This window comes from Guillardia theta (genome assembly GCF_000315625.1).
Source record: "Guillardia theta CCMP2712 unplaced genomic scaffold GUITHscaffold_2, whole genome shotgun sequence".
NCBI classification, from domain to species: domain Eukaryota; class Cryptophyceae; order Pyrenomonadales; family Geminigeraceae; genus Guillardia; species Guillardia theta.
The window spans coordinates 1,248,164-1,268,135 of NW_005434672.1; the positions used below are offsets into that span (position 1 = coordinate 1,248,164).

At 49.2% G+C, this 19,972-nt stretch overlaps 9 protein-coding genes across 9 annotated transcripts; 5 read left to right on the top strand and 4 right to left on the bottom strand.

Annotated features, from left to right (window-relative positions):
- Positions 1–17: 17 nt before the first annotated feature.
- On the bottom strand, positions 18–508 carry GUITHDRAFT_149953 (hypothetical protein). Its single transcript, XM_005842014.1, has one exon. It carries the CDS (start codon positions 316–318, stop codon positions 133–135), a length of 186 nt encoding a protein of 61 aa, XP_005842071.1. The 5' UTR covers positions 319–508; the 3' UTR covers positions 18–132.
- Positions 509–935: 427 nt separating this feature from the next.
- GUITHDRAFT_160608 (hypothetical protein) lies at positions 936–2,462 on the top strand. Its single transcript, XM_005842015.1, has 5 exons — positions 936–1,828; positions 1,873–1,989; positions 2,039–2,110; positions 2,157–2,184; positions 2,232–2,462. The coding sequence occupies exons 1-5, from the start codon at positions 961–963 to the stop codon at positions 2,299–2,301; spliced, it is 1,155 nt and encodes a 384-aa protein (XP_005842072.1). The 5' UTR covers positions 936–960; the 3' UTR covers positions 2,302–2,462.
- A 1,043-nt stretch (positions 2,463–3,505) lies between these two features.
- Positions 3,506–5,563, bottom strand: GUITHDRAFT_62921 (hypothetical protein; the record flags this gene model as incomplete). Its single annotated transcript, XM_005842016.1, has 3 exons — positions 3,506–4,163; positions 4,242–4,309; positions 4,352–5,563. 3 exons carry the CDS (start codon positions 5,561–5,563, stop codon positions 3,506–3,508), a joined length of 1,938 nt encoding a protein of 645 aa, XP_005842073.1.
- An 883-nt stretch (positions 5,564–6,446) lies between these two features.
- On the top strand, positions 6,447–7,763 carry GUITHDRAFT_149954 (hypothetical protein). The gene is made up of 6 exons (XM_005842017.1): positions 6,447–6,506; positions 6,989–7,006; positions 7,057–7,121; positions 7,168–7,214; positions 7,261–7,404; positions 7,567–7,763. Exons 2-6 carry the CDS (start codon positions 6,989–6,991, stop codon positions 7,656–7,658), a joined length of 366 nt encoding a protein of 121 aa, XP_005842074.1. The 5' UTR covers positions 6,447–6,506; the 3' UTR covers positions 7,659–7,763.
- A 967-nt stretch (positions 7,764–8,730) lies between these two features.
- Positions 8,731–9,114, top strand: GUITHDRAFT_149955 (hypothetical protein). The gene has a single exon (XM_005842018.1). It carries the CDS (start codon positions 8,758–8,760, stop codon positions 8,944–8,946), a length of 189 nt encoding a protein of 62 aa, XP_005842075.1. The 5' UTR covers positions 8,731–8,757; the 3' UTR covers positions 8,947–9,114.
- Positions 9,115–10,684: 1,570 nt separating this feature from the next.
- On the top strand, positions 10,685–11,953 carry GUITHDRAFT_43597 (hypothetical protein; the record flags this gene model as incomplete). The annotated part of the gene is made up of 4 exons (XM_005842019.1): positions 10,685–10,867; positions 10,919–11,580; positions 11,640–11,690; positions 11,839–11,953. Coding segments are annotated over 4 exons (1,011 nt in total), but the record flags the coding sequence as incomplete, so codon positions are not given.
- A 334-nt stretch (positions 11,954–12,287) lies between these two features.
- Positions 12,288–14,353, bottom strand: GUITHDRAFT_160609 (hypothetical protein). Its single transcript, XM_005842020.1, has 13 exons — positions 14,197–14,353; positions 14,060–14,144; positions 13,958–14,014; positions 13,719–13,908; positions 13,544–13,669; positions 13,420–13,486; positions 13,128–13,376; positions 13,009–13,066; positions 12,920–12,958; positions 12,776–12,877; positions 12,580–12,728; positions 12,489–12,527; positions 12,288–12,439 (listed from the first exon to the last, which is right to left on the bottom strand). Exons 7-13 carry the CDS (start codon positions 13,326–13,328, stop codon positions 12,347–12,349), a joined length of 681 nt encoding a protein of 226 aa, XP_005842077.1. The 5' UTR covers positions 13,329–13,376; positions 13,420–13,486; positions 13,544–13,669; positions 13,719–13,908; positions 13,958–14,014; positions 14,060–14,144; positions 14,197–14,353; the 3' UTR covers positions 12,288–12,346.
- Positions 14,354–15,391: 1,038 nt separating this feature from the next.
- GUITHDRAFT_99731 (hypothetical protein) lies at positions 15,392–18,333 on the bottom strand (the record flags this gene model as incomplete). Its single annotated transcript, XM_005842021.1, has 16 exons — positions 15,392–15,439; positions 15,495–15,542; positions 15,602–15,629; positions 15,682–15,731; positions 15,800–15,871; positions 15,993–16,034; positions 16,078–16,125; positions 16,535–16,634; positions 16,683–16,762; positions 16,943–17,005; positions 17,270–17,380; positions 17,422–17,614; positions 17,668–17,815; positions 17,872–17,908; positions 17,955–18,022; positions 18,297–18,333. The coding sequence occupies 16 exons, from the start codon at positions 18,331–18,333 to the stop codon at positions 15,392–15,394; spliced, it is 1,173 nt and encodes a 390-aa protein (XP_005842078.1).
- A 197-nt stretch (positions 18,334–18,530) lies between these two features.
- GUITHDRAFT_149957 (hypothetical protein) lies at positions 18,531–19,793 on the top strand (the record flags this gene model as incomplete). The annotated part of the gene is made up of 4 exons (XM_005842022.1): positions 18,531–18,571; positions 18,914–19,008; positions 19,063–19,232; positions 19,284–19,793. Coding segments are annotated over exons 1-4 (656 nt in total), but the record flags the coding sequence as incomplete, so codon positions are not given.
- Between the last annotated feature and the right edge of the window lie 179 nt (positions 19,794–19,972).

A 19,972-nucleotide genomic window follows, 5' to 3' on the forward strand; every position in this document is an offset into this window, starting at 1 on the left:
CATGGCAATAAATACTTATGGATTTCAAAATTTCTTTCTCGAAAACACACGCTCGACATCATACCTGACACAAAGTACACATCATCAGAGAAACACTGGAAAGAAAGCTTGGCTCGTCCAAGCGACTTTCACTCAAGCAAGCTCATGCGGCGAAGCATGAGCATCCAATTGTCTGTTCCCTGTCAGAGCTGCATTGAGCTCCTTGGCTTCTTGTCTTCGTGTCTCCCATTTACTCCAGTAGTAGAGGGTGACAAAGAAAATGATGATCACAGGAATCGATATGAGAAGAGCTGAGACTGACGCTACAAACACGCTCATTTCTTCGGTTGATGTTCTTGTCTCCAAATTCAGTCCTGTCTTAGTCACCTGTCGTGCCTTGCCTTGCCTGATCTCTTGTCTTGTCTTGTCTTGTCTTGTCTTGTCTTGTCTTGTCTTGTCTTGTCTTGTCTTGTCTTGTCTTGTCTTGTCTTGCTTTTTTCTTGGCTGGTTACTACTTCTTCTCGCTTCCTAAGACCTCAATGTATCCTATCCGTACCTTATCCGTAGTAGGAAGGTGTTCTATGAGGGGATATACATGCGGTGCTATCTGGGTCCTATGATGTGGTTCCAACAAGTACTAGGAAAGGTCTTAGTATCAAACGTACTACATGGTCCTAGGGTCCTAGAGAGAAGCACCGATGCGTCACTGCTGCAATGCTCCATCATCATATTACCAACTAACGATGCGAGCGAAAGAAGATGCGAGCGAGGGAAGGAGGAGCAGAGGATGACAATGAGAGAGAAGGAGAGATGAACAAGACGTGAGTGACGGGGAGAAGAGAAGATGGCATATAGTCGAAGTCCTTGTTTTCGAAAGAGGAAGATGATTGAATATCGTTTACAAGATGCATGATGGTTGAAGAGTGTTAGTAATATCTCACTATCTTTTGTTTTCCAGGAGCTCAATGAGACGTTGATCCCATGCGAGGTTTCATCTTCAGAGCAGTGGCCTGCCTACTGCTTGCATGCCTTCAGCTTTCAACAGGCTACAAGTCAAACTCGCAGGGCAACTGGGGTGACGTGCAGCCAAGGTCTTCCTCGCTCAGCTACATCGATCCGGGTCAGGGGAAGCCCAAAGACGATCGACTACTCAACCAAGCGGTAGACGCGTTCCACCAGGCACAACATCTCGAGTCTGAGCTCAAGAAGAGCGAGCGAGCCGTCAGCCAGCAGACGCATGAGCTCAAGAAGGAGTTGGCAGCGGCCAAGGCAACCGCTGCCACTACAGGACAGTCGAAGTACTTCCGGAGAGAGGAGCGACTGGACGAGGACTTGATGCGACAGGCAAATCGCGAGACAAGGCGGGACAAGCGGCTGGTGGCTCAGGCAGATAGGGAGATGAAGAGCGACAAGAAGTTTCTAGAGCAAGCCTACGGCATTACAGACATCGATCACTACAAGGCCGGCAGAGGTTCTCGCTCCTCCGTCTGTCCCGATCTGAACTGTCACCACGCGAAGGCTTCTGGACTCGCACCTGCTGAGTGTGTGGTGGGGATGGGGAAGTGCCCTAAGATCCAATGCTATCACTATTACAAGGCCGGCAAGTGCGGAAACAAGGACATTTGCATACAGCCGGAGACTCCGAGCAGCTCGTGTGTACCGGACAAGAAGAAGTTTGTTCGCAAGCAGTGGTCAAGAAAGACTTGTCCCTCCGTCAGCTGCTCTCAAGCCAAGGCTCTCGGTTACACGCCAGACTTCTGCTCGGTCTCACAGATGGAAGGACCTTGTCCTCAGATGCAATGCTATCACTACACCGTTATGGGAAGCTGCTTCTCCGCCAATGGGGCAGGTGAGCGACTCAAGGCACGCAGCTCGAAGCTGACACGGCTACAGCCTCCAATGTCTGTATGAAGCCAAGCCAAGCTGATCGAGAGTGCGTTACGTCCATGCGTCTCTCCTCAGCCGCCCGTGGAGGAGGCTCCCGACGTCGCCGACATGGCTCAGGATCCGGTGAGGAGGAGGAGGAGGAGGAGGAGGAGAGAAATTTGACGCAGTCAAGGTTGGGGGATGTACAAACTGATGGGCGGGACGACGGGTCTAGTAAGCATCCTCATCTTTATCACTGCCACTGGTAAACGTGAACGGGTGAAGGCTGACTGGCTAACGTCTGTGCGCAGTCGGTGTCTTCTTCTTTCTCTTCAAGAGGTAACGAGGAGGTGGGAAGGAGAGGAGGGAAGCTCAAGCTTGAGCAGGTATGGCGTCTCCATGTTCCTGCCAAACCGGAAACCTGTGCCTGTCCCCAAGTACTACGGGCGATTGTAAGCATAACGTCAGAACCAGACGACCGATTTCCTCAAGAGCATCCGGGCTGCAGGAGGAGGAAGGAAGAGAAGTTTCCTTCCGCTCTCTTAAAGACGTTGGGGGAATATGATAGTTTCTTCATCAATAATTTTGCTGTCTATGATGTCAGTTTTTGCCGCCAATGTCTTGTGGTTGTCTGTCTTGTTATAGCGCATCTTGGGGTCGTCTTTCTTGGGTTATAGCGCGTCCATGAGCAGCATGTTGAGCTCTGCCTCCATGCTCTTTTGCGACTCTGTCAGCTCCTTGCTGATGGGAAACTTCCAGTCGCTGCTCGATGTCTTGCTTCCTTGTTTCAGCGTTCCCAAGGAAGTCCCATGCAAGTCCCACACGCACACAGCATGATCGTACGAGGACGTGAGCAAGCAGCTGATCTCAGCAGACTCATTCAAACTACGTGCCGCGGGAACATCCAACGCGTCTGCAGTCTACGTGGAGTAAGCGAGGAGGGAGCGAGGAGTGAAGCACCTGAATGAGCTCGAGCGACTTGATGGTATCAGCATGCGCGACCCACGAGAACTTGCGGGTGACGATGATGCTGTCGAACTTGGGAGCGAGAGCCTCTCCTGTGATCACGTCCCTCCCCCAGTCGAGGTCGCTGGAGATGTCAACCGACAGGTCGTCAGTCTTCTTCATCAGCGACTCGAAGATCTGCTCCTCGTCGGGCTTTCTCTCCGTCACCCTCGCCTTCCCTTCCCGGGGACGTGACACCAAGTGACTTGTCTGCACCCTGCCAACCAGACGCGTCAGAGAGGAGCGCGAGGAGAGGAGCGCAGGAGGAGAGTGTTCACGTACTTGGGGAAATGACGGCCTGGGGACTTTCCCGTCTCGTCCACGCCCTGCCATGCCAGCAGACGGTCCTTCAGGTCCCGCAGGTCGTACGCCACGACTTCTCCCGAGCTCCCTGCAACGAACAAGGTGTGGGAGGACCCGTCCAAGGCGCAGCAGGTTGGGGTGTCTCTCTTGGCGGTTGCCGGGAACTGCGAAATCGACTCCATGCTCTTGCTGGGGCTCCGCAAGGATCTGAGGCGGGGGGAGCTGCAGGTCTTGGCCTTCCTCTCCACGTACCTGTCGCCCACCTTCACGATGAAGTCGAAGCGACAGACGGGATGATGGCGGAGCCTCCAGGGCGACACCTGCCGCTAGTCACAAGATGCAGCGAGGCGGGTCAATTCACCGTCCACAAGATCACGTTGCCGTGAAAGTCTCCCGTGATGACAAGCCGATAGCTCTCGAGGAACTGCAGCATCGTGATCTCTGACTTGTGTGCGTTGAGAGATCCCGCCAGTTTGATGTCTTGGAAGTCCCACAGCCTGACGCTGCCAGCGGTAGAAGATGTGGCAATGACGCTCAAGTAGGACGAGTAGGCCATGCAGGAGATGTCGGTGGAGTGACAGTCAATCTGCCGCAAGCTTCTCGTTTCATGCGGAGACGCGTCATGATGGACTCGTACTCGCCCTCCCCAAGAAGCAGAGATGATGCTCTTGTACTTGTGACAGTAGGCGAGCGCGCATACGTCTGCGTCATGCGGCTCCAAGAACTTCATCAGACCTCCGTTGAGCACGTTGTACACTCCTATGCAGCCTCGCTCGTCGCCTGCGATCACTCGCCGCTCGCGATTCCCGAGGCACATGGCGGTGATTCTTGCGGTGGCGACGTCGCGAAAGGTTTTTGACAAGAGGCCGGTGGAAGCATTCCAGATCCGGACGTTTCTACCGGAGGCAGTGATGATAGCGTGGTTGACAATGGAGTAGATGGCGGCAACGACTGGCTCCTCGTCTGCCAGCTGTGGCTTCGTCGGATGATCATGATCGAGGCAGAACAACCTGTGGAGGCGAAGAGTCTCAGGGCGGCAGGCGGAGATGACTATCCTGTCTATCCTGGAGACATAGGTCATGGATGACGCTGTTCCCGGCGCTATGTGCTCGATCTGAATCGTCTGAGTGCACATGAAGTTTCGTGTATCCCACACCTACTCGCAGGCGTTAGCGCAAGCGCGTGAGGGAGGACTCACCTTGACGAATCCCTCGACGTCGCTGGTGATGATCTTTTCACTGCCAACAACTACTCGAAGACCGACGATGATGCCGACGTGACCGTACAAGTTGAAGAGCGGCTCCTCTAAGAGTGGGTTCCAGACCTTGCAGACTTTGTCATAGCTTGTGGAGATGAGGTAGCGCTGAGATGCGATGTAGGCAAGCGAGTGTACGCCCTTGAGGTGGCCGTCTAGAGTATGTCGCAGCTTATGGGTGTTGAGATCCCAAACAAGAATCATCGAGTCCAAGGAGGATGTGACGAGCAGTCCCAGGTCAGGAAGCGCCACCAGGTCTGTGACAACGTCCATGTGGGCGCGGAAGAATCCGGTTTGCAAGATCGCGATCTCCTCGCTCCCGGTAGCTTCAGCGTTCCGTCGAGGGACCTGGAAGAGCAGGACGTTGCCGTCTGTGGAGCCTCCGTAGAGGGTGAAGTTGTAAGAGTCCCAGGCGAGGGAAGACAAGACCTGATTGCAAGGCAGCACCTGTCTCTGAGTGAACGTGTAGGCCCCCCACACTATCAGCAAGGAGTCTGACGCCGAAGTCACAATGTAGTCGGTTCCACTCAAGTAGAGACAACGAAGAGCTGCTCCCTTGTGGCCCACGAGGCTGTCAGTCCACGTGAGCGTTTCAACATCGTAGACCTTGAAGACAGATGAATCTTTCTCCGTCACTACAATCTTATCCATCACATCTAAAGTCTCAAGCCTCTCGATTTCTCCGTCTTTCATGTTCATATGCACGGCAAGGCTGCCTTGCCCTCGCTTGTCTCGAGTCTCTGAGATGTGGTAGGTCAAGTTTGCGTCTGCTGTCCTCTCGTGAGTGGTTTGACTCGATCGTCCCATCTCGAGATTGAACTCAAAGATTTCTTCCCACGTAACAACACCGTCTCCATCAATGTCTAGGGTATCGTAAACCTCACAGAGGTTTGTAATCATGGACGTTTGATCTTTCCAGTCTCTGCTTGGCAAGAAGGCCACTAGGATGTGAACAAACTCTGTCAGATTCACTCTGTCCCCAAGAGCATGAATCGCTTTCTGCACAGATTGTAAAGTTTGCGGTGTCAACTTGCCCAAAACTTCATCTGCTGTGTAAAATGTACCAACCTTCTCGGATGATGCAGTCAATCCTGAATACTCTGCGTTTGAATAGATCCGATTGAGAGTCTCCTGAACCCCTCTAAATTTCTCCATGTTCTTGAAAACTGCTACTGCTCGGTTTTCTGAGTCAAACTGACTTCTGGTTTCTTTCTGCAGCGGGAGAAAACTTTGCTCGCTCGCTAGTTTTTCAAGTTCCCGCACTCCCATCCGGATCTACTCCACCAAAGCAATCAAGGAAAATATCACAGAGCATAGCCAGCTTACCTTCGGGCCGTTCCTCTGCATCTCAAACAAGCTCTGTCGGACGCGCGCTGGGCGACTCATCATCTTCAAACCGCTTTCCTTGTCAACTTGCAAGAGAGTTTGGCTTCGTCGTTTTGACATCTGCCTTCGCAACTCCAGCTTGGCTTCGAGCTCGCTTGAGACCTTGAAGTTGGCACGGCCCTGGTCAAGGACATCTTGTACTCTTTCAAGGAGCTTGCCAACTCTGATGCTTCGCTCTGTGATGTCCATGAATCGATCATCTTCTGCGCCCTTCCTTGGCACGGCTGGTCTGACGTCCATGAGATACGAGGGAACAGGTGAGGGATTACGGAGATTCCTCGGAGCTGAGTTATCTTTACCTTGCATGCTCCTATACTAGGATGTTGACTACGATTTCATATTCCACCCGCGGAGAAGTTGAAGCGGTTTGAGCGGTGCGAACGTGATCAAACCATTGAGATTTCATTTCTTGTCTCATTTCTTGTCTCATTTCTTGTCTCTGTCCTCATCGTCCTTCATGCCATCTTTCGCTGCTTTGCTTGGCATCCTACTGAGCCGGGCAGGCCAACGGCACTGCGGCACTGTGAGTAACCATTCTTTCCCTGAGGCGGGCACGATTAGAATCCGCTCATCATGGGCCCGGGCAGAAGTAGATATGATAGCTCATAATTCGCTGCCTCTTTTTAAATTTTACGAGTGGCTGAGCGGGGATGTGGTCAACAACACAATTTCACGTGCCATGGCGAAGACAAAGGGAGCACCAGGAGTCAAGGTAATGAGAGGAGGAGGAAAAGACAGGAAGGCAAACTAGTAGCTGATAGGCAGACAACCCTACGAATAATGGATAATGTGCTGGAGGCCCCCAGGGAAGGGCCTGGGTCTTCCACTAGTAGCTGCTAGAGATGATGGTACAGGAAGACGAACAAGTAGCTGCTAGAGATCGCGTGTAGAGAGAGTGGTGGTGGTGGTCAGGGGTAAGGAGGAAGATTGATGATCAGGAGAAAGAGGATCATGAACAGGACAGGTAGCTGCGATGATGGGGCAAAGAATGTGGAGGAGAACGAGTCTTTGGGACCGGAGTAGGGGTGGGAGGCAACAGAGTGGGAAGAGACAGTGGAGATGAAGCGATGGGAGAAGAGGCATAAAATTAGGAGCATCATAAATCACAGCGAGTGTAGGCATGAAACAGGTGCGAGTCAGTGATCTGATGTTTCATTTTGATAGACCAAGGTCAAGATCGACAGTGTCAGGGGGATGAAGATAAAAAAACTTGTATGATCTGTTGTATCTCCATACATGAAGATGGCTCAACAATTCTGCAGAATGCAATGCATCCCAAGAGTCGCAAAGCGGCGAAAACGCACAAAGAATTGATTCACATTGATAAGTATGTTTCAGTAATGCTGCCTTGTAGACTCACTGACTGCGACTAGATGTGCGCTACACATCCAAACCAAGGACCTCAAATGGAAGCCAGAACGTAAAGGGCATCGTTCGGTCACGTGTTTGCTGAATGACGTGCACAGTCACGAAGATGCACTGGTTTCAGAAGGCGGTGTGGATGGACGCCAAGGACGTCTACACCCGACAAGAACTCAACGACCTTGCGTTGGAGTTCATTTGCCGCAACGACGATGAGATCATGGAGGCGAAAGCAGCAGCGTTCGCAGGTCCTTCCAACGCCCTATAGTTACCTGACTGACCCTTTTGAAGGCTCTGCGACGATAAAGCGAATTGCTCCGACAAGTCAGGTAGGAATGGATCTTGCAAACAGAGTCCATGATCAGGTGAGAGGATAGAAATAGTCTGGTATCAAGTGAAAAAGTTTGCAGGAGCAATACACGAATGTTTCATTCAAAGTCCCCGACTTGACCAACTCCAAGGTTATCCGAAGCTTGAAAGATTGGAAGACAGGAAATGTTGACCAAATGCGGAACATCAAAACAATACTGATAGGAAACAAAGATGCCGTTCAAGAAGGAAAACTGATCCTCATGGAAAACAGTTAGTAAAGAAATTCTCTATCTCTCTAGTGCAAACTACACAGGTGGAAGGGCTTCGATCTTCACCTCCGCCTCACCTCGTCGGTTTTTCTTCTTGAGCGACAGAGCGAGACGCGTGGCAAAGAGCAGAACAGATCGCAACGGGTAGGAGAGGAGCAGCCAAACTCGAAAGAGAGGAGCCTTGTATGTGCCTTGCAGCCTCACGATTTTCCAGCCTTTCATGTCCGTCTCGGCGCTTTTGTCCTTGACTCTGTCCTCCGAAGAGGATTCTTCGCCATCGGCTGACGTCTTTGGGTTGCTGGGAGACAGATGGGCAAGGACTTGACCGCGCTCGGCCTCGAGCTCGGCAGCGATCTCCAGTCGGAGACTTTCAAGTCTCCTGATTTCTTCGCTCAGCTCATTATTCTTCAATTCAAGCTTCTGAACATCTTCCTGCGCTTGTGTGTAGATGTCAGACATGTTCTTGATCTGCCAATATCATCGTCAAAGTCGTTTACAACTTTCAAATGGTACCTGCAGATCAAACTCAAAACTCTTTGTGTCGAATGAGCGGATCTGCGCCTGCAAGCTCTCAACATAGGCGTTGTCGTACAGATGATTCCTCCTATATTGCTCGAATTCCTCTTTCAGCATAAGGCAGTGCAAGCAAGCATTCCCAGCCTTCTCCTCATGGATATGCGCAGCCTCCGACTCTTCGGCATCTTGCCAGGAGATTATCGTCCTGGAGTCGCTGGAGGATTCTTTGAGGTCCACATTACGAGGTTCTTGTCTGGGAGAGGTTTCAGCCGAGGGGCTCTCGAGGGGGTTCAAAGCGGGGTTAGAGTCGCTCCCCTCGTTCCACAGGTTGCGCTTGAGGCTCGAGGCCTCTGCTTCAAGGCTCTCGCCACTCAGGAGAAGATCGTTGCAGTCCAACGCAAACTGACGAATCTCCGGGCTTGCGTCCAGCGAGCAGACCTGAAGTGCGTCCTGGACCTTGTCGTTGGTGCGAACTGAGGTATCAGATCGCAAAATATTCAAGAGATGCTCAGCACAAAAGGCCTTCTGCTTGTTGTCGCTCTGTATCATAATGTCGCAGAGCTTGCTCACGACCAGATCCGAAGACAGATTCTGAAGAATGAACTCCAGACTAGTTTCGGCTTGACGAGAAGAAGCCACCCCTCCTCCACTGGCTGCCATCTCAACGATCTTGGGAATCGCACTGTCCAATAAGAAGTTTATAGCAACTGTCTTTTTGCCTTCACGACTTTGCTCTGAAAGTTCCTCCAGCAGTGCCAGGCATTCGAGTGTCACAGTCTGCTCAGAGTGGAATAGATTGGTAAGGATTGTATCGCTGAAGTGAGAAAACTTGTTCCAGAAGACTTCACTTGCTGTCTCGTCAGCCTTCAAAACTCCACCATGCAAGAGCAGGCGAAGTGCTCGCAGGGCCTGCACCACTTGAATCCAATGATTGTTCTTCGGGGACGTCACATCAAGCTTTCTTTGCACCTTATGGAGGAGAAGTCAGCATTGAGAGATTTGCAAACAACAATCACCTCATACAATGCTACCGTGAGTTGATCAGCAGAAATGATTGTGCTTTGGTCGCCCTCTCCCATCAATTTGGCTTGCTTGATATCCATCATTTTCGATGCCTTCATGTTGCCAAGTCGCTGAGTTGATGATGTCGATCTGAATGATCCTTGGCTTGTGACACTCGCGGTATCTTCTACGAGGAGGTTGACTTCTTGTTTCATGACTCTATCAAGACAGCAGCAATCAGTCTCAAGGTTTCGACAGCCTCTGCAGCATGGCGAACCTTCCACTATTTCCTGACCTCCCTCCCACCCATCGCGATTACAAGTCTGCGCAATTGTCTTCTTGTACTCCCCTCCTCCTCCTCTCTCCTTTATCTACTCCCCTCCTCTTCTGGCTCTGCTCTTCTGGCTCTGCTCTTCTTGCTCTGCTCTTCTTGCTCTGCTCTTCTTGCTCTGCTCTTCTCATAGAATTTCTTGTTTGCCAGGTTCAACAAACAAGTACAACTCCCTTTTTTGAACTTCATCTGTTAGGACACCGGAAACCACGATAGCTGGTAGACCATGTTTAATTGTTTTCAGCTAATTGCATTTTTGAGGTGTAAGTTTTCAGGGCGACGCAAGTGTGCGAAATTTCAGAGCGACAAGGAGAAAACGAGGAGCGAAGCAGAGGAGAGGAGAGAGGAGAGAGGAGAGGAGAGAGGAGAGGAGAAGAGAGAGGAGAGGAGCAGAGGAGAAGAGAAGAGCACAGAAGACACAAGAGTGTAAGAGAGAACATGATAGGGTATCAGGTTGAATCGTGACGATGCTCAGAAGTCGCAAAATGTGGGTTTGAATAGACAGGGGGGAGAGGTCACAGCGGAGAAATGAAGAACCGCGTCATCCTCACGATGGTCGTCGCTCTCTACCAGCACCTTACGGGGCATGAGAGTCAAGCGTACTCGATGATCACTCACAGGTTTGAGAGTCCATGGCAGATGCGCAGAAACCACAAGATCGCGGGGAAATGGCTGGAAGCACCAAGACCTGTTGGTGCAAGGCATGCGCGGCAGCTTTCGCCTCCGCTGACTACTCCTACTGCCCTGTCCTCGTCGTTCAAAGACGGCAGTGAGACTTCGCCTCACAAGGTTCAGGAAGCAGACATCTCTGTGGATGATGTGTGGAGCCACAGCTTGAGCACGTCACGGCAAGAAGCATCTGCTGTGCTCCGTCTGGGGTCCGTTGTGAGGATGCAGTCAGCAGAATACTCAAAGAGAATGCTGGCGCAGAAGATCATCGAGGCCAACCATCCCTTGCTCTTCATGCTCATCTTTCGCTGGCCCATGGAGTGGCTGCGGGGAGAGAGAGCGCTGCGGCAGATCGCGAGGAATCTCCCCGTTGCGGAAAGGAACGAGAGCCAGGAGCTTCCTGTCCCAGGCAACGCTGGAGCTCCAGAAACGTTTGACCTGAGCAGCCGCTACAAGATCAGTGGGAAGGTCGGGAAAGGAGCGTTTGCTTCCGTCATGTGCGCCAAGGACACGATCCTTGATAAAGTCGTGGCCATCAAGTGCGCAGCAGACGCGATTCCTGATCATCATGCATATCATCGTCTCGCGCGTGAGGTCGGACTCTTGCGACAGGTGAGATGAGTGAGAAGAGGGAAGGAACGAGAATGACAAGAAGGTTGACAGCTCCGAGGGCACTCCAACATCATCTCAATCTCCAACTCCATCATCCGACACCGCGAGGTCTTCGACCAAACCTTGCAGAGCAAGCGGAACGTGACAGACGTGTACCTCATCACTGACCTCATGATGGCGGACCTGTCGAAGCTCATGGACTCTGATTGCGTCTTCACTAACGAGCAGGTGCGATGTATCATGTTTCAGTTCCTGCGAGCTCTTGCTCACCTTCACCACTGTGAGATCATTCATCGCGACATCAAACCCTCCAACCTCCTCCTCGATCGCTTGTGGCACCTCAAGATCTGTGACCTCGGCATAGCCCGCGAGGCCATGATTAGCGCGAGCAGGGAGAGGATGGAGGACTTTGACATCCACTTCACGGACTACGTGGTGACGAGACCCTACCGGGCGCCGGAGCTCCTCATGGGCAGCAAGAACTACACCAGTGCCGTCGACATGTGGGCTGCTGGCTGCATCCTCGCGGAGCTCATTGCCGGGCAGATGGAGATTGATCAAGCGCCCATGACGAGGAATACAAGCGCCGGCATGATTCGCCTGCCCTTGTTCCCCGGCTTCGACCACCGTGATATGGTGCAGAGAATAATTCATGCGCTAGGACATCCTTCGGACGAGGTGGGAGCGGGAGGAGGCGGCTTAAGGCTCATGGCGTGTGCAGGTGCTGGACAGGCTGTGTTTGTGGGAGCCAAGGGCCAAGAACTTTGTGCAGAAGCAAGCCTACCGCTACTGTGACCTTGAGACCAAGAAGGAGTTTCACGGAGTCGAGAACTCTCTCGAGTACTGCTCATTGGATGGAGAAGAGAGGGTCAGCTTGTGCTTCTTCTCTTTCTTCTGCTTCTTCTTCTCTTCCTCCGGGTTGTTGTTCTGCCCGCCCCCCCCCTTGACGTTTCTCGTCAGGTCAACTTCAGGGCTATTTTTCCTTGGGGGGATGATGACGCGGTGGACCTCATGGAGAAGCTGCTCGTTTACGATCCCGAGCAGCGACTGACGGCCGAGGAAGCGCTCGAGCACCCGTACTTCAAGAAGCACGTGGACAAGTACGTGCAAGAGCACATGAACATGTCCGTGATAACGCAGAACGACGCTGAGATTGTAAGCGTGTTTCTCTTGTGTTTGAGGTCATTCACCTTTCTCCAGGCGTTCCGTCGTGCAGCCGTCCGTAGCGCAGGAAAGAGCTGGGAGAAATTTTGGGAAGAGCGCGATAGAAAGAATTGGAAGCGAAGCGCTTGAAAGCCACGATGCGGATGCTCGTGATTGATTTACCCCAGTCGTTATTTAGTCTTGGTACATTTGATCTGCTTTTGCCCCAGATCCTTAGCCGCATCTCCCTGTTCGATCCACTCCATGCAAAAGTACTGGAATTGCAGAATTTACCGGCGGTAGTGCAAAAAACAAGAAAGAGAATGCAACGGTTGTTTAGAGAAGCTGATCTAAGTCGAAATCTGGTGCCATCCAAGACAGCGAGTGTAACTCATTGTTGTCTTGATTTGCCCCTGATTGCCACAAGTTCTGGCAGCAAGTGAGTAAGCACAAGAAGAATTAAATTACAGAGGCATGCCTGAGGAACATGGTTGCTGGGCATTGGCGGTACGGGCCGCTGCTTTCATGTAGTCAAGCGAGGCGTTATGAGATCACCAGCAACTGCTCACCTGTGCTTGCATCTGCCATGTCTTGGTAGCAGGGCTGTCGGTGGTCCTCACATTGCCTACTGAGTTCATGTGCGGAGACATTCCATGCGCGAACAAGTTGGGGGACATGGAACCCTGCGTCCAATTCACGCCATCCAGATCGTTGTCACCTACAAAAACAATCATCCAACAAAAGACTGGAAACAAATGTGCATACCTGGTCTTCGGCGCGATTCTATGAACACGTTGTCTTGGTTCACATTTGTATGCTGCATATACTGACCTCCGTTATGTTCGTTTTCTGTCTTGACAGGTCGTCCTGCACCTGTGTCACTATGACACAAATTGAAACGTGGCAGACCTCCATTCTGGATCAAAATTTGAGCCTGCAAGTTGGAATCTGCAAAGAGTAGTGTAAAGCTTCCATTACGCAAATGGATGAGCTCTTACATAGATTTCTGAGATTTTCGATCTCTGAGGACGATGATTCTAACTTGTTGAGGAGTTCCTGGTTGGAAGTGTATCAGAAATTTAAGATACTGAGATACCGTAAAAGAATTTTTACTAACCTGGCGTTCTGACATCAAAGCTTGAGAGAGTGCACGCAGCGACGCATTCTCATCTTCCAGGGTTTTGATCCGGTCGTGAAGTTGCTTGGAGTTTTCGTCGTTAGTCCCTCCAGTTGCCAGCCTGTTCAGACTGTTGCTAGAAGAACTCTTAGGCATTGAGTTGCTGTTGCTGGGTCTGCTGCCAGACTTTCCATTCATCATATTCGGCACATTTCCACGAATTCCATTGCTGAAATTGCTCTTTTCATTCTGCAAATTCCTTCAGTGAAACCAATAATGTTTCAATGATTAGTGTCGATTCGGTGCAAATCTTGAGTATCCTGTATTCAATTTCAAATCATCAACAGAACGATGAATGCCTTTGAATGAAGAAACATCAAAGTCACTTTCAAGTCACTCAATGCAATATATACAACCAGAATATGCTTCGAACGTCTCAGAAACATTGTCAAAATCGCCACCATCGTCATCCCCGCCCGGACTCCACGTGTCACCGCCACTTTCCGAGGGCAATTGACCGTTCCCTGTTAAGAGATATTCTCCTACATATTTGTCAAAATCATGTATACCAGAATGAAGAGAACAGAGTACGTTGCATCTCCAATTTTCTTATTTCTTCATCCAAATTCCCTTGGCCATCTGTAGTGTATCGTTGTTCTGCCTTCAAAGACGCAATCTTTTTCTCTAAGCTCCTCAGCTTTCGATGAGGCCATTGCATGACACCATACTTTCTACATAATTTCTTCAAAGCAGTGGTGCACATCCCGAACTTTTTGGCAACCTTGAATTAGCAAATTCAGTGATGCAATGTCAGTGAGCAGTGCGGGAACCTCGTTCAGAGGCATGTTAAAATGATCTCGCAATTCTTTCTCTGAGAGCATCGGCATCTGCAAATGAACGTAACTATGCAATCACGAATCGCAAAACCATACCCTCGCACCACCCACGAGTCCCTGCAGTGACGGTGACGAAGCACCGCTGCTCATGAGGGAGTGGCCATCCATGTTCTCATGCGATCTGCATCGCAAATCAGCATGATTGCGAGCGATAAGATGGCACAAGACTCGACCTGACTCTGCGCAGGGTTGAAGACTGAACCGATTCATCCCCGAGACTCTCGCGCAGTTCTGACAAAGATATTGATCGTTTCATCTTCAATTATCCGTGTTTCTTTTGATAGCGGGTTCAACTTGATCTTATACCCAATCAGCTCCAATCACATCCAATCTGTAAAGACAACGTTTGAGGGTAACAAAAGAAAAGATACAAGACGAAATCGTCATTTTTGACAGCACATCTAGCTAAATCTTTCTAAAAAGATACAACAATGAAAAGAGACGATCTAACGTTCCATACCCACTTTCGAAGCACATGTAAGCTTCTTGACGACAACAGGGTGAATCATATTGCGATTTCTGCACACAACTCTGAGCAAGTTGAAATCTATCTACTAGAATCATTTCGACACAGTCATACAATCTGCAATTTGTTTACATCGCATTCACAGTCAAGAACACAAAAGATCACAACTCTGTCATGATCACAATCAATTTCGGTTTTCTCCCGCATGGTTATCTTGCTCTGATTTGTTTTCGTTTCTTCTAATCAATTCTCTTTCCCTTCATCGATTCCCCGCCATGGTTGCAGGTGCCGTCCCCGCCTTGGGACCCCACCCCCTCCATAACGATCGTTTCCACCCTACCAACCATTTCCTCTTGGCAGACCCCCTCGCCTACATCTACCTACCCCTTGTCACCCGACAAAGTCTCCATTACCCTGTGCACATCCCCACCCCTCCAAAATACTAGATCCTCCCCATTTCCAAAGCCTCAACCCGTTTACCACCCACCATTCTTACCCACCATCGATGTAGTACCATGACCTCCTACCCCCATCTGTGAAGGTACCCCACCACTTAAGCATCGCTGCAGCCTTTTCCGACCAAGCACCCATCAGTACCCCTACCCATGTACACAGCCCCCACCACCCAACCGTACCTCATTTTCACCCCTTTGTACCCAATAGTACCCCACCTCTGAATCGAGCACCGAACCCTTATGTGTCAAATGTTTGGGTGGGGTTCTAACCCACCCCCATTTAATGACATCGAAGTGTAAGTAAGTACCCACCCTCTACACGATCTGTCAAAATCCTCCCTCTGCGAACCACCCACCCACAGTGGTCGCTTCATCAAGACAAGATATTTGGGGAAAAATAAAAAGTTTCCCCGGACCACAAGTGCATGATTGAAGAACCGGTCGCTTTCATTTCTTTGCCGGCAATGTCAAAGCGACTCCATTCTGAACGAGGACCTGTCAACAAAGCCAATCAATTGGACAAGTCTTATGTCGTTCAAGATCTAGTCACCTTCACGAGCGCAAGTTTGTCTTCGTCGTCTTCGAGGTGGGCGACATCCTTTCGACGAGACAGAGTTAGAGGAAGGACAACCGCGGCAAGATCCCAAACTTTCGGACCTTCACTCTTGTGTATGCAGGATAACTCCTGCCACCAGTGTGAGTGTGAAACCACAATCTCGAAAATAGAGAAGGGCAACCTGATGATAGCATTCAAAGCGTCAGCATAATCGACATCGAATTCGATACCCTGACAACACAAAAAGATCAACGCTGCCTGTAGGCTTGGACAGAAGTCGGCTGATAGTTGCAACAGACCTGTTCCTCTTTCCCATGGAAATCTCTAGAATTGTCGACTGAATGCACCAGAACAGCAATATCCCCTTCGAGCTGATTCATGCCAAAGTCACGGTCTCAATTGACTGACCCTCAGCCCATGGAACAGAAGCAGCAGTAGAAGAAAATGTTTTGAACTTCATATCACCTTCACTCTTGCTATATTATGTCGAACCAGCCGAAACTGTGTCTTGAGCGAGACTTTTTCAGCCTCCGCCTGCTCATTTTTCAGATTTTCGTTTGAGTCGCAAACAGGTCACTTCTCTCGCAGGGGCAAGTAGCTCTTCAACATCATCATCAGGGTTGCCCTGAAGTGATCAACGTTTTTGAGCTGAAGGTACACTGGAATGCCAAAAAGTACAAGTCTATCATTTGCATTGGGTATGATGGGAGGAAGTCTATCGTGTATGAAGCCAATCGCTCGGAGATCTGAACTCTCTTCATGATTGGCAGCAAAGAATCGAAACAACCAGCAGCAGCGTCGACACAGCCTTCCCCGAGATATTCTGTAACCTTGGTCGCTAGTGCAATGGCCTGATTGATCTGAGCCATAATGCCTTATCTTGAATCAAACCGTCACCTGATTGGCGAATTTTTCTCGCACCTTCTTGCTAGCCTTCTTTGAACATTGGAAAGTCAGCTATGGTAGCAGGCAGGATTAATAGTTAACCTCATCATTCAAGGTCCCCATGTGGTGAGTGAAGTTTCGAGGCAAACCTCTGTCGAAATGTCATATCCAGAAGCTGCAAGTTTGATCTGCCTTCGCATGTCAACATTATGCTGCACTGCAACGTCCAGAGCGCTGATCAACGTTTCCCTGTAATTCAGTCAAATTAACGAGCAGAAATGAATCAATGTTACATACTTGATGACGTCGTACCAAGAATTCCTGTACCCGTGCGAAACTGTGACATGAAGTGAATGGGTGTCTCTTGAGCTCTTTGCCTGCACAAAACATTGAATCCCTTGTATTACATCACAGCATGATAAACCTGGTGAATAAAACCCCTGGGAAAGTAGAGAAGATCGCCGGCTTCAAGTGTGCACTCAAGAATGGGTTCACCGATTTCATCCTTTTCCGTTCTTTGTGAAAACGAGAAAAAGGAGGTTTGATATTAGGAAGACCTCGGTCATGTTTCGGCTTGAGTATCTTGGCATCGCTTCGTACTCGTTCCTTGGCTCGTACACCTAGATTTGGTAAGATATGAATGTAAAATCGTTTCCAGACCTTCCAATGTTTTGTTCCCTCTGTTTGCAGAATGAATGCTTCAATATCATCCCAGTGTGGAGCAAATCCCTAAGGAGCAAGAAGTTTTACCTTTTTTGAACAAAGTTTCAACCAAGTGCCTGAGTTCCAGCGGGTGTCAAGTAAACATTTGCCCCAGCACTTGAGCCAAAATGCTCGTCAAGCAGCGATAGCATCTGTCTTTAAATGTTACGAAAATGATATACATAAATGTAAGGTCGCCTTGCACAAATGATTAAGTCTCCTGTGAGGCCTTGGAAGCCGAATAGAGCAACCATCCGCATATTTGCTCCATACATCAGCTTGAGTGGCAATTCCTGAGGACACACAACATTCACAATGATTGTACACAATATACCGTGTGGCAATTGCTTGTCCAACCTTCTCCATTATGCGTTGTTCGTTGTCCATTCGTGTATCTTGTAGCATCGATTTCAAAGTTCCACTCTAGACCTTCTTTTACCAAAAGCTCCAAGTCTTTTAGGTTCATCCATTGGTCATAATACGCTGGATTGTTTCTTTTGATGAGAAGAGGTCGCTGCTCATGATAGCTATGTTCACAACCTTGTCATGGAGCCACACGAAAAGTTGTCAGGAATGTCACCTGGAGTAAAATTCTTCCAGACTCGTGGGCGATATCAAAAGTTCAAAAAGCTTATCTGCAATGCGTCTACTATCGCTATCATGCAGTGTTGCCAGGGAAGAAACAGCAAGAAAGTCTGCTTTGTGCCCCCCTTGTTCAACTTTTTCTCCTGTTCGAGCACTGTCAGACCGATACCTGCAGATAAAAGCACATCAAAAATCATACCATTTTCCTCTCTCTTGACCCTCTTCAGTTTTACAGGCTAAGTCAAAAAGTTTCAGCGTTAGTGAAAGCTTCATAAATCATACCTTGCCCTTCGGCTCAACCGCTTTGGAATTTGTCGCACGGATACGCTTTCTTTTCTCCATGAGTCGCCCTGAACAGGATAAATCATTTTCAATATTTAAATAGAAGGTCGCATAGTTAATGATAGAAAAAGACTGAATTGCTTTGAGTGACACTGATATGTTTTTTAATCTAGATTTTTTGGCGTTTGGGTTGTTGATCTTATTTTCTAATGTTCTATGTATGACTTGAATAAATCGGATCAACTGTGAATATTCTGAGAGGTGCTGTCCCAGAAGCTTGATATAATCTCTCATCAAAATATTTTTTTTCCTCTGACTTCCCATCTTCCATGCTATCCTTACCCATGCTCGCCATCGCTGCCTCCACTCGCTCCGCCATGCGATGAGATCCGCCTATTGCTTGTATCCATAAAGGTTTGTAACGGAACGAAAACCATCATTGTAACGACTCATAACGTCACAACTGACAATTAACTGGTGAAAACGATGGGTGGGGTGGTAGGATCACGGGTAGTGTTGATTATGCTTTACTAGGGCTGGTGCTGTGATTGCTAGGGTGGCAAGTGCCACAGGGTTGTGGTGGGGGAACGGCATGGGGAAATGTTGGTCTCGACCAGGTGAGGAGCTGAAGAGAGGAGAGGAGGGAGGATGGGGGAGGAGGGAGGAAAGAGAGCGAAAAAATCAGGATAGTCAACCCTATACTAAGCAAAGGAATCAGTAGAAGTTCATTCCTGGCAAGCATACGAACCCATGAAAGCATTATATTATGCGAAGCTAGCAGACGATAAAGTTCACTATGAACGACTTTATTATATCAGAGAAGACAGACTCGATGTATTGAACAAATAGCAATGCCAGAAATGAAATTGTTGAATAATTGTGGAGAAATTGCAATCTCCTTTGTTTTTTTTCCGGTCAATTAGATACTTGGCTTATTTTCCCTTGCATCCTTTTCTCAGACCATCGGATACACCCGGATCTGAAGGAAGACGCAACAGCGCTGGACTTTGTAAAGAAAGACAGTCAAATTGAAGAGCATCCGGTACCAAATGATGTAAGGGCAAACGTGTCCTTTCCGATCAGATTGACTGCTGTTATGTGTGAGCAGTTAGGGGGTTGCAGCGAGGAGGACAAACTACATGTTAAAGTTGCTGCGCTTCAAGAAGTAGGACACGAGAAGAGTTCTGGCTTTGTAGATGTGGCTACTCCCTCGCTCATTTCAATCGAGACTTCGACCCCTGTTTGTCTGCAATCGGACGTTCAGGCAGGATCAACGAGGTAGAGAAATTAGATCAAGTTGAAGGCACTGTAACCTCTTGCTTTTTGCAGACTCTCGGTCTTGAATGAAGATGGCAGACATCTTCAAGACGGAAGACATCTCGATCAAAACCTAGCAGGTCAAGGGAAATTTCCCTCCCTTTACTTCGATTCGTCGACGCTATCAGATGATTGCCACAGAAAACAGAATGATATACAACAAGCGCCCACAGGCATCGTCACATGCCAATCCACACACAGGCCCATCGTCCCAGATACTTCCGAATCAAAGGCAAGAAGCGTACCAAGTCAACCTTCCGTCAGTGAGCTCAAAACAAACAGCTCAAATAGAAACAAAGAAAATCTCGATCGACAAAATGTGAAAAGGCTCGCATCCAGTGATAGATCATCATTTAAAAGATCGGACAGCTCGTCTAGTACGAATTCCAAAAAAGCCGCTCAACACAAACCTGGCAAGTATGATCCTATTGCACACGATGGTACATAGAAAATTGCCACCGAGTGAACTATTTGATGTATGTTTTTGTTGTCTGCACAGTGAATCGAGAAATTAGCCACGTTGTGGATAAGGGATTTGGAGCAGATCTGCGCTCAAAAATCATGGAAGGAGCAACTTCGTTTACGATGGTTGTTGACATCCAACATGCGATGCTATTTTGAGCTACATAGCAGGAAGACTGTGAAGAGACAAGCCATGAAATCGAAACTTTAAGCTTTGAAGTAATGCTTCAACGTCAATT

Excerpts from the sequence above, each read along its gene's own strand:
- GUITHDRAFT_149953 (XM_005842014.1), bottom strand. The coding sequence starts at position 318 with ATGAGCGTGTTTGTAGCGTCAGTCTCAGCTCTTCTCATATCGATTCCT.
- GUITHDRAFT_160608 (XM_005842015.1), top strand. The coding sequence starts at position 961 with ATGCGAGGTTTCATCTTCAGAGCAGTGGCCTGCCTACTGCTTGCATGC. Across the intron at positions 1,990-2,038 it reads CCGACATGGCTCAGGATCCG|GTTGGGGGATGTACAAACTG; the intron begins GTGAGGAGGAGG and ends GACGCAGTCAAG. Across the intron at positions 2,185-2,231 it reads TTCTTCTTTCTCTTCAAGAG|GTATGGCGTCTCCATGTTCC; the intron begins GTAACGAGGAGG and ends AAGCTTGAGCAG.
- GUITHDRAFT_149954 (XM_005842017.1), top strand. Across the intron at positions 7,122-7,167 it reads GAATTGATTCACATTGATAA|ATGTGCGCTACACATCCAAA; the intron begins GTATGTTTCAGT and ends GACTGCGACTAG. Across the intron at positions 7,405-7,566 it reads GAAAGCAGCAGCGTTCGCAG|GAGCAATACACGAATGTTTC; the intron begins GTCCTTCCAACG and ends AAAAGTTTGCAG.
- GUITHDRAFT_149955 (XM_005842018.1), top strand. The coding sequence starts at position 8,758 with ATGCTCAGCACAAAAGGCCTTCTGCTTGTTGTCGCTCTGTATCATAAT.
- GUITHDRAFT_160609 (XM_005842020.1), bottom strand. The coding sequence starts at position 13,328 with ATGATGAATGGAAAGTCTGGCAGCAGACCCAGCAACAGCAACTCAATG. Across the intron at positions 13,067-13,127 it reads CTTTGATGTCAGAACGCCAG|GAACTCCTCAACAAGTTAGA; the intron begins GTTAGTAAAAAT and ends ACTTCCAACCAG. Across the intron at positions 12,959-13,008 it reads CGAAAATCTCAGAAATCTAT|ATTCCAACTTGCAGGCTCAA; the intron begins GTAAGAGCTCAT and ends TACTCTTTGCAG.